At 42.6% G+C, this 14743-nt stretch overlaps 1 protein-coding gene across 1 annotated transcript; it reads left to right on the forward strand.

Annotated features, from left to right (window-relative positions):
* The first annotated feature begins 2329 nt into the window (after positions 1 to 2329).
* prss56 (serine protease 56) lies at positions 2330 to 14600 on the forward strand. Its single transcript, XM_042339240.1, has 16 exons — positions 2330 to 2468; positions 3097 to 3297; positions 3886 to 3939; positions 4167 to 4353; positions 4854 to 4962; positions 5749 to 5908; positions 7097 to 7239; positions 8014 to 8173; positions 9244 to 9432; positions 9807 to 9977; positions 10771 to 10864; positions 11595 to 11763; positions 12261 to 12405; positions 12490 to 12579; positions 12721 to 12833; positions 12974 to 14600. The coding sequence occupies exons 1-16, from the start codon at positions 2330 to 2332 to the stop codon at positions 13145 to 13147; spliced, it is 2298 nt and encodes a 765-aa protein (XP_042195174.1). The 3' UTR covers positions 13148 to 14600.
* The last annotated feature ends 143 nt before the right edge of the window (positions 14601 to 14743 follow it).

Genomic DNA, 14743 nt, shown 5'->3' on the forward strand with positions numbered 1-14743 from the left:
GCCTTAAATTCTTATATTCTTATATTTGTGGGGGGGTGACTGACAGTGTGTACTGCTCTCATATCATATCATGAGGGAGAAAGACTGACCTTTCCTACTGAGTGAGACCAGGGACTGGTTGATATGTGCAGTCACTTAGAACATTACATGGAGCGGTTAGAAATAAAATTCCTGTCTCACTCACTCGGTCCAGATGTTTCATCCTTCTACTCTATTTATTAGTGTGGGAATCCCTCAGGTGTTAAGTGTTCCAGGCTGTGGAGAGGATTCTGGTAATAAAGGAATGCTTGTTGATGAGGTCTCTGACACTGGCTGGTAGGCAGAGACCACCTTGCACCAACTTTGAATCCAGGTGAGGTGAATCGGTGACACGTGGAACAGATCAGATCACAAACATTTAACATGCTGAATTCTGAAATTCTTTTGGAAGAGACACACAGTTGTAGCAGGATTTGGATTGTTGATGTCATTCACATGACACCAAGAAACAACTCTAATCCATCTGGAAAACTTTCTGACTCTACCTAAATTCGGGAATTCTGCCTTGGAACCCGAGTTTAATAATAATCCTTGCATTTGATATAGCACCTTCTCATACCTTTGTGATGTCTCAAAGTGCTTCACAGAACATACTGTAAAGTGAATTAACTGCATATTTTGTGGGCGAAACTCGGCAGTCGTGGATTGAGTGTCCAAATTATTATTTTTAATACATCGGATGTGAAAAAAAGGGCCTTTTTGATTTATTTCTGATAGATGGATGAGCAGATTAGTGCTCCACCTGTCCAATTGTGGAATTCTTAGAGAGCGGGGCGATGTTCAATATCACCAGATATTCTGTTTGAAACTGAAGCAAATAGCACATACTTGAAAAGTTTTCATTTCAAAATCAGCACCCAGCTTACTTAGCAGAAATACTGGGGAATGGAGGGAAAAGAGATTTTAAAAAAATGTAGAATGGATCACAGACTTTAAGAGTGCAGGATTTTTACCTAATGTTTAAAATTCCGGCTGCTCATATTAATTCCTCCAATTTTCTCTCATTCTTGTTTGAAGGCATTTGTTTCCATTAACCCCCTTCTGTTATGCTAACATAAGGGTCTGGGTGACTTCATACCTTGTCGAAATGGTCATTAGACATTAATCATTAGTCATTAGACGTGGAGTCTTGTAGCTCAGTGGTTAGAGCACTCGCCTTGCAAGCGAGACACCTGGGTTCAATTCCAGGCAGAGCGAAACCTTGGGCAAGTTTCCTTACTCCACATGCCTAATAATAATCCCTCCAAAAACCCCAAACAATAATTAAATTGGTCATTTTCAATCCACGACTGTTTGTGGGACACTGCTGTGCGCAATTGGTTGCCGCGTTTCGCCCACAAATATACAGTCAATTCAGTTTACAGCATATTCTGTGAAGCACTTTGAGACGTCGAGAAGACGTGAAAAGCGCTATATCAAATGCAAGGATTATGATTATTATTATTTATGCATAAGCTTTGACAGGGCATGCCAGCAACCATGAGAGGCATTACAACCAAACCTGATGCTGTCTTCACCTGACATCTATCCTTCCAGCAGAGGTCTGTGGATAATGACCAGATTAAGGCTAATCCATCACACTCGATTGTGGAAATGTGCTGATGTTTAACGTCACCAGTGATTCTGTTCAGAGCTGAAGCAAATAGGAACAGGAACCCTGGCTGATGTTGTCATTTTATCCTCGAGGCACTGAGACCAATTCTAGCCATCGAAGGCTGCTCTGGCTGAGATCAGCTAATGCTACATATTTAAACCTGCAACCCTTTCACCTACATAACTGATCATTATATCAATAGCAATTGACAAAGCTGACAAGCAGGCAGAGGAGGTGGAAGATTCAACAGAAAATCCCCACAAATGTTAGTAAATACAATGCATTTGGGCAGGCAAGTGCCTAACTGGATCATATATAAAGTAGTAGAAACAATAATAACCTTTGCATTTGATACAGCGGTTACCCATCGGGGGCAGGGGGGGAGGTGTCAACTCACTTTGCCGGGTTTACTGTAAAGTGCAGAGTGACTCTATTTTGCAAACAAATGCACTACATATTGCCATGAGCGTAAGTTTACATAGAGTAGTACAGCATGGAAAATAGCCCTTCAGCTCTGGTACATTGATCAAGAAATGGACATTATAAGTATCCAGTGATTGGGGTTGAATTGGGAGCAAAATTCTAGATAGAGATTTGGTTTGTAATGCAAATGAAAACTGAGATTGGGCTTTTGGTCATTTTTTGAAAAGTGCTTTCTGTTTTTGTATGTGGGCAGTGCTGTCAAGCAAAGGTACAATGATATTGGAGGTAGCCATGAAGAATGCACTGTTGGTGCTGGAAGAGCTGGTGAAGGACAGGAATCTGCGACTGATGGAATGTGCTTACTGTATCCCATGTCTGTTTAAGAGCTGTGGCAACAGGACAGCGCAGTGTGGTAAGTGAAACGTTTCAAGTGTAATTGTGCATCTACCTCTCTGGAAAATTGCTCTCTTTCTAATTTACCATCAGCAGACTTTCCAATAAGCCAGATCCTGTAGGACTGATGTGTAGAGACTGCACAGTGATTGCTCCTGAGAAAAATCTGAGTCAGTTTTATTGATACCACTGTCAATATTCTCCTCATTGTCCCTAATCTCTAAACACTCCGTTCTAAAAGTGGGATAAAGTCCCATCTGCCTGTTCAGGTGGACATTAAAGTTTCCACTGCACCATTCAATAGGATAAAGGAGTTTCTATGGTGATTTGAGCAACAATCCTTCAGGTGAATTGATAATTCATCTCCGGACTAGTTATGTGACCTTGTTGTGTGAAAGTGGCCATTTGCCGATCACTATGCTGGACAATAATATTTTGAAGCTATTTGAGACGCTTTGACATGATAAGTTCTATAAAGTTTTTGTTTCTTTATTTCTTCGCTTTCTATTTGTTTCAATTCAGATTTTGAGCATTTCTTGTTCTTATCTTGATCAGATGCTATATGGGTCAAGCTCCATACTGTGTCTTTCTTAATTAAGATTTACTGTTGTTGTTCATTCTGAAAGTTTTCTTGCTTTGTGTTTCAGTCAGGGGCACCATGGCAAGCTCCGAGCCCAGCTGTGAAACACTTTCGGCAGCACAATCCCTTGAACCAGAGACAGTGCGCAACTGGGAGCTGAGTAAAGCCTGCTGGTATTATCAGAGGCACTGCCAGCAGGGAACACGCCGGGAGGAGAGCTGCCTGAGAGAGATGCAAGAACGATGTCACTCACACATACTTCAGTGCAGTACGTACTAGCTGACTAGCATGCTTCAGTGTAGTTTGTACCAGCTAAGCCCTCTTTACACTAGATACACAGAGCACTGGCTTCTGAGGGTTTCCAGTTACATGGCACGGATCAACCCAGTACTCAGAATCAGTCAAATCTTTGCTGAAATCAAGTTGGACTGTAGAATGAGCTGTAATCCTCCCTGATCCTATCAGCCCTGGGCGAGAGGCGGTAGAGCTACATTTATACCCGTACGCTCTCTTCTTATTCTCAGATGGTTGGAGTTAATATTCTCATTATTAAGTAGGTTTCTCTATAATAATTTGTCTTAAAGAAAAAAGCTAGCCCATTCTTCTGGTGAGTCAATTCATTGGTTGATGTGATATTGAGCACATCAATATGATTTCCAAGTTGAATCCTCTCTGTAGGAATGAATTTGTTGTTCCCAGCCTGGGCACTAACATTTCCTTTAGTATCTCTGTGTGGAGGGGAGGCGGGTAGTCAGCCGGTTTTTCTGCTTCTGATGACAATCCAATGAGTTTTGTTGGGATTCACTCACTTGTGGGTATGGTCTATGTGATGTGTAACAGTGTCTTGCCTTCACAGGTCTAACGAACAACATGAAGACTCCAAAATCTGTGCTGAAGCCAGAAAGGAAAGGTAAGCAGGAGATCAGGTTTTTGGCGTTAAAGGTCACTTACATAAGAGGCATTTAGCAGAGGTTGATTGGCCTTTATAAATTATTGTTGCAAAGCTGAGTTATTATAGGGTGAAATACATGAGGCGTTGTAATTAGGTCTCTTGTTTTAGCCATGGCTTTGTGTATTGACATGCCGCAACTATGTTGACCTGCAGCAGTCATATTGACACCTCATTCTTTCTTTCAGCTTTGTGTGGTCAGAGAGCAGCGGCACCAAACCATACCCTTGTGATGGGGAGAATCGTGGGCGGTCACATGGCGGCTCCCGGGAGCTGGCCCTGGCTGGTGCTGTTGAAGTTGAATGGGAACGTGATGTGTGGGGGAGTGCTGGTGCAGGACTCCTGGGTAGCGACAGCTGCACACTGCTTCACAGGGTGAGCGAGATATTGATTGTATTCAGAACCACCAGACTGATCAACGGAAGCGACATCATCACCTCACCAAACGTCTATTATTTGCTGATTTTGTTCATGTCTTGATTTTGTTTAGTGATTTAATGATTTGTCATGAAACACTGCAGCTTCTGTAACATTGAAGTTTCTAATTTCTGAGCCCTAATATTTCCAATGCATGTTCTTTAGCTGGAAGACTTAGGGTAGAGCTATGCAGTTACTTATCAAAAGTGTTGAAGTTCTCTCCTCCCCCCTTTCTTTCTCTGGTCATGCAGAATTGATTGAGATATTTGAAAGGGAGAGAGATAGAATGTTGGGAAATAAAGGCGTTAAGGATTATGGAGAAAGTGGTGAAATAGGATTAAAAGATCTGCCATGATCTAACAAAATGGTCCATTAATCTTATCAGACTGAATGGCTTATTCGCTTTCCTACGTTTGTTGTTACTGCTCACTCACCAACTGTCAATCATTCATCCACAGCAACAGAAATGAGAATTATTGGCAAGTTGTCACTGGTGAATACGATTTAAGCAAGCAAGACACTGAAGAAAGAATCACCCAAATCAATCGGATTATCATTCACCCCAAGGTAGGAGCTCAAGGATGTGCTCTCAATTCTTATTGCTTTAAATTACCTTCAGCCTTCACACATGAGCCCCACTGAAGCTAACATGTAGATGTAAAATCCCTTTGAGCTAATTCTGCCATCATTCTTAGTCCAACTTGTTCCCTATTAGCAGCAGCGAAACTGAACTCAAACCTAACAGAAAGTGAACCGATAAGAAAAAAATGATTCAGAGTTTAACATATTAAACTACATTAGGAACTAACTTTCGATAATCATAAAGGGGATGGGAAGCTAATTGCCGAAGTGTCACCAAAGACGGACAGTAATAATAATAATAATAATAATCCTTGCATTTGATATAGCGCTTTTCATGTCAGGAGGACATCCCAAAGCGCTTCACAGAACACACTGTAAAGTGAATTGACTGTATATTTGTGGGCGAACGCGGCAGCCAATTGCGCACAGCAATGTCCCACAAACAGTCGTAGAATGAAAATGACCAATTTATTATTGTTTGGGGTTTTGGAGGGATTATTATTAGGCGTGTGGAGTAAGGAAACTTGCCCAAGGTTTCGCCCTCTGCCTGGAATTGAACTCAGGTCTCTCGCTTGCAAAGCGAGTGCTCTAACCACTGAGCTACAGGACTCCACAAATCAGCCATTGTGGGGAGATAGCGTTTCTGGGCCTTTTTTCTGCATTTTGGTTGGTTTCAGAAATCACAATATGCTGTATTGTAAATACAGTATTGCAAATTAGACACCAGTACCTAAGCTGAATTATCTAAGGTGTCAATACTTCTTGTCGCAGTTTAACCAGAGAACATTCAATAACGACATTGCCTTGCTGGAGCTGACGGTGCCGGTCTCTGTGTCTGAGCTGGTGAGCTCTGTGTGTATCCCTGAGAAGATCGAGGAACTTCCTGCTGGGACCATGTGCTACATTGCAGGCTGGGGCTCAGTCTATGAGGGTAAGGAGAGAGCACACAGGCTGATGCTGATCTGGAAAACAGGCTTTCTAATCAAAAGCTTCTAAAGAACAACTAGCTGTTAATTAACATTAGAAGCTGACCTTTGCAATCTTACTAACTCTCCCAAAACATCAAGAATACTTTGGAAATATGACACAGACAATTTCTGTGCCTCTTGAAACATCAGTCAATGTAGCAAATAGTGTTGAACTGGTGCCATCATAGTCTAATAGAATCATAAAGTATCTAGCGTTCAAAGAGTTAATTCTTGTTGCTTGAAAGTATCCTAAAATTCAACATACAAATCATTTCTAAACAAACCTTGTCTGACGGCTAACAGGTAGACAATCATTTGAAAAATTAATCATGAAGCTGAACTGAGAACAGCGCCATTATACACTTCATTTGTCTAGACATGGTGTTAGTACACCCGAGGTGTTCATTATGTGACTTGCATATAGCTGCTTAATGTTACTGGCAACAGAGCAAAGTAGTAAAGGTCAACACAGGTCACTGGAGTGGATAGCCATAGACAAAGAAAGGATGTGCTCACGAGAGAAAGTTCTTTTAACAATAATTGACTTCCTATGAACGGACCCTTTTTTAATGGTCCACCTTACACTGAGCCACAAATGTATTCTTGGTGTATTTTGGGAGTCTATCTGTTTAAAGAAAGAAAATACAGACTGTGTTTATTTGAAGAAAAAAATGTGAATTTGCAGATTCTTTTGTGAGCTCCAGTACTAGTTCAGTGTCAAAGTAAACTATGGGCACTGTCTTCAGATCAGTAACCCACACAAATAAGACATGATGTACGATGTATACTCCAAGATGCTACCTCACGTGAAATACTATATAAATGTAAGCTGTTGTTGAATGCTGCTGTAAATTGAGGTATATCGCAGTAATAATGTAAAGGGTAGTGCAGACGTTTGTGTTGAAACGTATTCCATACATGTATACCATGTATACCATTATTCACACATTGAGCGACACACAATTAATAAGTAAAGCTGGTGGATGATGCACCTTATGATGTGAGGAATCAGTAATTAGGCAGCAGAGCGGGAGCAGAATGAAATGACTGTCAGTGGGCGGTGGCTCCGAGGGCAGTGTTTGGTTGTTGGAAGTTCCCAATGATCACTGATGCATTGCTTATTCCTGGTTGTCTTTTGTTCCTGGGCACAGACGGGCCCTCTGCAGATATACTGATGGAGGCAAAGGTGCCCCTGCTGGCTCAGAGCACGTGCAAAACTGCGTTGGGGAAGGAGCTCATCACCAGCCAGATGTTCTGTGCCGGCTACCTGACCGGGAAGGTTGACTCCTGCCAGGTGAGATATCAATAGGACCATTTAGAAAAAGGCAGCTGGTGGTGCAGCGAATATCACTGGATTAGTGAACTAGCCAACATTGCAGGAACTGACTGAGTGCATGGAGCTGAGTGTGTAGAGACTCACACTCAATGTACGGATGCACTGCTTAATTCAGAGCTGACCTGGAAAGTCTCAGGTTTGAAGCATGCTCTGAGTTATCTGATCTCAGCCAGGCAACAATTAAGGGTACTTTGACTCATGCCCTGGTTTAGGGAAAGAAAACATTATCCAAGGTTCCCCATTCCTGATCACAATCTAATAACCCAGTGGGAGAGTGTGAACGTGCAGGGACACTGGGTGAGGAACAGTGACACCTCTTTATGACTGAAGAGCATACCATTGCTTATAGTCTGGAGAAAGGCTCCTTGGGCAGTTATTGGAAGGTTTCTGGTTCCTGGCAGCCCTGGAACCAAAACCTCAGCACGAAAGGCTACTCTTGTTCTGAGGCTGAGTTCAGATGGGTTACAGGGAATTCAGTGAAGGAGAGAAAAACAAATCAAATCTAATTCAGGACAAACTCACTCCTGTTTTCCAGCTCTATCTGAGGCCCCAGTCAAGGTGAAGGTAACATTAACAACTAGGATTCACTTGACATGAATTTGTTACTGATATGGTATTGAGTAAGTTGGAGTAGAGTGAGATTGATCTTACAATGGCTTTTTGACTGAGATTTCTGGTTCAGGGATATACAGAGTACAGAGTGTAACCGTGTGCTTCATTCTCCTGTCACAGGGGGATTCAGGAGGTCCGCTGACCTGTGTGGACCCCACATCTAAGCAGTATTACCTGTATGGCATCACTTCCTGGGGAGATGGCTGTGGGCAGCGGAACAAGCCAGGAGTTTACACCCGAGTGCCAAGCTTTACAACCTGGATCAACGAGGAGTTAAAAAGTAATTAACAGCCATATTAAACACCCAAAGCAAATACAGTGGCACAATGCCTCCAGTGTGCAGGGCCCTATAGAGTGATGTCATTGAGCATAAGGACAACAGTGACCATGTACAGTTCAGTGATAGAACAATGACATAGTAGTTTTTTCAGTATCACCATCTAAGACGAAACTTGATGCATCCATGAGGAAGAAGGGAATGGAGGGGTATAAGAGGGGAATGAATGTAGGGGAGAGGGCTTATATGGAGTATAAAGCCTGCATGGACTATTTGTTGCCAATCCCCTGTTTCTGTGACATATCATTCTATGTAACCTATGTAACTTATCTGAACGTAGCCTCAGTACAAGGTTAGTCAACCCCGTTCACCACCCTTAGACATTTCTGTTCTATAACACAGTTCATATAACTTTACATTCAATTCAGTTCAAGCACCAAAACCAGTTGGCCAAACTTCTGCTTTTAGATCCTGATCCTGCCTTCACCTTAGAAATGCTGGCATGTCCACTAAACAACAACAACACCAAATCACATTTGTGATGCTTTTCACATCAGGAGGACGTCCCAAGGCTCTGGACAGTCAAGGATTAAATGCTGCTGGAGACCACTAGAGGGCAAGAGATTTCAGTTTCTAAACTCGGTGATAGCGCCCTCAACCACCGTGAGCAATCCCTGTCCATCTGTTACTGGTGAAATGTACTGGCCTTTTGTCAACAGTACAATAGAGTACTACTGACCTGCCCGGCTCAGGAACCAGATTACTGAAACCACCTCAGAATATCGACTCAATTACGTCGCCGTGGAGCCAGCCCCAAAGACACCCGACAAAAAACTGACACTCCCCGAAGGACAGCTTTCGGATACAGACCACAAAAGGAACGTGACCTGCCTGTAGGCTGAACGTGGATCAGTATCATGGAACAAGACCACCCTCCTGGTCCAGAAGCTGCAGTAGCTTCTCAAATCTGTTGCACATGTGCATGTGTGTGCACACGGTGTGTTTGCCTGCATACCTACCTCTATGTGGTGGTGGATTAATTCACTGACCTGAGCAAAATGATTTCTCCGCAGAATCGCTTGGGAGCCGAGAGCCCACCTGCTATGATTTTCAGAAGCTGTTGGAGGTGCAGGAGGCGCAACGACAGTCAGAGGTTACTCGCCTCTGCGCTTTCTACTCCAAAGTGTGCCCCCCATCTCTGGGGTCAGCAGCCTGTAACCAGAGCGCACAGCAGAAGTGTCAGATGAAAATGAAAACCTGCGGTAAGCACTGCCCTCACCTGAGCATGTTTAAATGGGCAGAGTCCTCGAGTCAGACAGTGAACCTCCAAATAGAGTGTTCGAGGGGGGGAGGGGGCTCGGTGTGTGTCTCTGAGTCTGTCAGAAATTCACTGCAGATGAGGAGGGCAAGAGCAGAGACAGTGGATCCCTGCAACCAATTCCCACTATGTCTAGCCATGCTTTCCCAGAAAGAGCAATCAAGTAGCCCAGGTGAATACCAGTAAACAGTGAATATAATTAGCTGACTTATGGGTAAAAGCAGTAACCAGAGTACGAGCAGTATGCAGAGTACTGGGGAGGTGCCCATCTCAAGCTGTGATTTCCCGTCACTAAATGATGATCTCTCCTCCTTGTAGAGGTCAGGACGTTCCTGCAGAACCTGCTGGAGCTGTTGGGGCAGGTGCAGGACTTTCTGCGAAGCGAGGGCAACTTCTCGTTCTTCACCGACACGATCCCCAAATTCATGGAGGATATCTACAGCAACATCTTTACATCACTGGAGCAGCAGCCGTCGCAGAGTGAGGCAGGTACGCTGAGCAGTCACCGGCTCGGGTGCACTCTCTGCTGTATGATATTGACTGTACCTGCTGAAAATATCACAACTCAATGACCATCCTGAATACAGTGAATGAGAGCTGATCAATCCAGTAGGCCCACACCAAGGCTGTCATAGTTCCATTGCTCAAAAAGTATCATTGTAGTGCTCCAGGAAGCCCCCCCAACCCCCTCCACACACATAGATTAACACTTGGATTTTCTCTGGAAACTCTGCTGATGTAGTGTTTAAAACAGACTATGTTTTGGGTTTGTACCACCCACATTAGGAAAATGTGGTCTTTATAATAAAGTAAGGAGGGAAGTGACGGTGAAGAAAAGAACCTCTGATCTGGCAACTCAGCTCTTTGTCAAGTCCAGGAAATGTAATGAATTCCAGATGAGCAATGAGGTCTCAGTTGCTCTCCCCACAGGAATACATCAGGATAATTGCTTCACTTGGTGGTGGTGCTCACTACCAGTGCAAATGTGATTGACTAGTTTGCGATTGAAAGGATGATGGATTTTTGTTTGTCAGCATGCGGAAACCCATCACCATGCTTAAGAGTTTCCAAACCAATCTGAGAATTGCCTGATAGTGAGTTGAAAGTATCCTGAATTACTCATCTATTGAGTACTGCAGCTAAACCTCCGATGCACTCAAATAAGGGACAGATTGTGGTTGGCAGATTAGAGGCAATGCCAGAGCAGACAAACTGGTAATATCTAAAATGATGGCTTCCAGCTTCATTAACTAATTCATGTATTCTTTCTAAACATTAAAAGAACAGATACATTCAGCTGGGCTAAAAGAGGAAAGACACAGACGGTCTCTGAGGCCAGACACTGGGTCAGACACGCAACAGGAAGTCAGCAACAGGTGAGTGCGTCTTTCAGCAAATCACATTCTACTTGCAGTTGGAGACTGTCAATCAATAACTCAACAATGTTCATTCAAAAGGCAAGTACACCCAGAGTTGAGATCAGGCCAGTAAGCGACCATCAGACACTTCAAACCAGACACGACCAGGGTCAGCCAGACAGAGCACTTGCTCTTCGAACCAGTCTCTGTCGGAGTCAGGGTCAAGCTCATCAGCGACACTTAGATTCCTAAAGTTTGAGCACTGACAGAGTAAATACAGAAAGACTATATCCACTGATTCATGAGTCAGTAACAATAGGTCATGTTGTTATTACACAGAGGTTTATGGAATGTGGAATGCTTTACCGCAAGACCTGAGTCAATAACAGTATTTAAAAGGGAACTGAATAAACACGAAGAAAAATCTTAAAGCAATATTATTAGGGGAGAAAGAAGAGAAATGGAATTAGAGTAGATAACTCCAGTGAGGGAGCTAGCACCCACACGAACATATAGACCAAATGGCCTTTTCTTGTATTGTAAGCATTCTATGAGTCTACACCACATTCAGATCCCTTCACCAACACGCACCAATGTTTCCATGTGATGAAACGTTTTTTATATGCAAGTACTGAAAGTTCCCAGTTTTCCACATGCTTGCTCTTGGGTTTCAGTGTGTTATGTTCACGAGCTCTGTGTTTACTAACTCTCCATGCAGTTCACTTATTCGGGCTCCTCTCTTTTCAAGAACTGTAGAAATGGGAACAGCAGAGGTTCGGTCACTGTTTGAAGAGATTGGACCAGGTTTGGATGATTGGGTCCATTACTTCAGTGGAATCACTGAATGGATGGAGTCCGGTGCTGGAAACGTGGAGCAAAAGGACGCAATCAGCAAAGAGAAACAGCTCTTTATACAGGTACAGCAATTGACAATGTAATAAACATAATCCTTGTATTTGATACAGAGTCTATAACATTGAAACATCTCAAAGTACTTCAAGAGTAATTCCTTTCAAGTGTAGTGACAGTATGTTTGTAATCAAACAATTGGTACATAGAAAGGTAGCCATAAAATAAATGACTAAAGTATCTGGAGGATTGTTGGCGAGGGAGAAACTCTTTTCAAATAGTGTTGCAGGAACTTTTAAAATCCAGCCGTCTTGGTTTAATATCTCATCTGAAGGATGGTACATTATTCCGACAGTTGGACAATGAATACAAGTCCTAACATGGGACTTGAGCACATAATCTTCTGACTACAGGTGAAGGTGCTACCAACTGAACCTGATGGAGTTGATCACACTCTGATGAATGCATCAGAATCACACTCACTCAGCTTCGAATTCGTTATAGCGCCTGGTGTGTGCACTTGTAAATTAATTCCCAATTTTAAACCACAATATTTTCCATGCAGAGTTCCAAAGCACAGGTGGAAACCCTGAAAGAACAACTTCAATCTCTGATAAGAAGTCTGAGGTCCCAGCCTGAGATGGGTGATCTGCTAAACCACACACAGATTCTGGACGGAGCTAAGCTATTGACATCACTGAAGCACAATGGTACGCTGTAAAATATTTCACACATGTTTTCTGTCAGATTGGTTTGTTTGAAATGAACTGAAAATCTTGACGTATTATTAACAGGATTGAATATCTCAATGCATGAATCAAAGGTGAAGAAACGAGATGTTTCGAAGGTGCTAGCTGAGTCAGAAACCCATCTACAAACCACTGGTGAGTTACAAATGTATAAGTGGAAGGACAATGGAGTGCTTAACAGCGTTGTAGTACAACTGGTGATGGGGAAGTGTAAGTGGGAAGGAAAAGTTACTGATGTGTGTAAGTGCTGAAATCTTGCTCTCTCTCTATTTGCAGACCCAGGGTGTCTGAGCGTGAACGAATCACTATTGAATCTCTCTATATTGATGGATAGCTATAAGTGGATTCTGAACATCCCAGTGGAGGAGCTGTCGATGAAATTTCAGGAGGTACGTGCAGAGTATTTCATGGTGTGAGTGATGGTACCTCATGATAATGAAAAATTCTATTCACATTTACATAGAACATGTTCCTTTGTGCTTTGATTCACATACTGGTGTTTATTGGTTATATTTCTGATCTTCTCTAGGTACTGGTGGACATGACTTCCAAAAACGAGAAGGAACTGTACAGGGCACGAGTAAAAGCCCTGGTTGCAGGACGTTCCATCAGCTTTAATTGCCTGATGGGAGTGCAGAATGATTCCTTCTCCAGGAGCATGGCACGGGTCATCGCTTTGGCCCTGGACTCTTTAAAGACATAGTGGGAGCCAGAGGATTCCTTACTTGGGAATGATATTACTTCTCGAAAAGATTAGAACATCTGGGCAGGACTTTTAAATTGGTTGGGGTCTGGCTTGAGTTCTCCAGAACTCTAATCTGTGAGCAGTCAGAAAACGTATTGGAAGACACGTGTGGAGTGTTTGGCAATGAAATGGCAATTGGGGATGAAAGGAGCTCCATGCGTGGAACTCTGCCTGGGGGGAAATATGTGTGTCTATACTTGCTTTATTTGAGGATTGAATTGTTTGACAGCTCGTATTTGGCCATTGCCGATGGGTTAGAGTCAACATTGTTTGCCAGATCCATACATAGGCAGGATTCGAGTGAGGTGGAGTGACCTTATGTGGAGAACTCTGACCTTTGCTTTTCTGCTGATTTAAAATGAAGCAGAATTTTAAAAAAAAAACAGCTTGTGCATCTTACAGCAGAAGTAAACGGGGGGCAAAAAAGGACTTATTATAAAACTAGACTGTTGGTGTCCAGGGTTACATCTTAGATATTTCTGGACCATTTGTTATAAAAAGCGTCTGGTCAAAAATGGGATGATAGTGTCCATCTCTGGTTTAGTGGAAGTGTTAAGTGGTCTATCACAGGCTGAGCACTGAAAGCAGCAATTGTTTCCTTATGTAAAATGCTTAATCCCATTATAAAGATCTCATGGCAGAAAATCAATGGTTTTAGAGCAGATTACAAAACAATAATGATTGAATTCTTGCCCTTTGCAAGAGATAATCTCTTTGGGTTAAATAGTTCTGTCATACAAGGGGAGTAAAGCATGCTCACAGCTAGATATTTTCGAATACCCACACATCCTTGATAGCTGAGGACATACACATCTGCCAAATGCTCGACTATCCCTGAAATCCAGCATCAAACCTGCAAAGAACATTGACTGAGTCTTTTTAGTGCCTTCCTGCATATGTGGCTCTTGACTTCTACAATCCCCTGTGCTGTAAATATGTAAATTCTGCATCCAGCAAATGATAATTATGTCACAGAAACAAGCAGGTTTCATTGAGATTTTGGGACATTGAGTGTCCGAAACATTGAGTGTTCGACCCAATTGTGTGTTAAACAATCCAGCAACTAGGAGGTTTGAGCCAAAGCTGCCATTTAAACTATCAGATTGGGCAATTCTGTCCTGGTGGAGTGAAACCACTTGTCTCTTCTGTAACTTGATGAACTCCCTGATGGTTGTACTCAAAGGGCGTGGCTAATGTAATTTCAATCAGCAAACTGGATTTCTAACCTGGGACCTTGCATAACATTTCTGCTTTTTGTAAAACTACATGTACATACGGTGAAGGACGCAGTGACTGAGACTAAGGGACTGTACTGCTGTTACCATTGTTGTCGACAGGAAGACTTTATTTATTATTTGTACTTTTTTATATAATTCTTTTATTTTGTGCTGAAAAGCATTGATCGCCTGAAATAAAGATACTGGAAAAGCACATTTCTTTTAGATGTAATTATGTTCCTAGGCTTTGACCGCCTCTACTGAACTTCCCAGCTCGACCCTATGATATAATCCAACGTTCTGAGATGCTATCCTGTGTGAAGATGCCAATTGTGTT

This window comes from Callorhinchus milii, unplaced genomic scaffold (assembly GCF_018977255.1).
Source record: "Callorhinchus milii isolate IMCB2004 unplaced genomic scaffold, IMCB_Cmil_1.0 Scaffold11, whole genome shotgun sequence".
Classification (NCBI taxonomy): Eukaryota; Metazoa; Chordata; class Chondrichthyes; order Chimaeriformes; family Callorhinchidae; genus Callorhinchus; species Callorhinchus milii.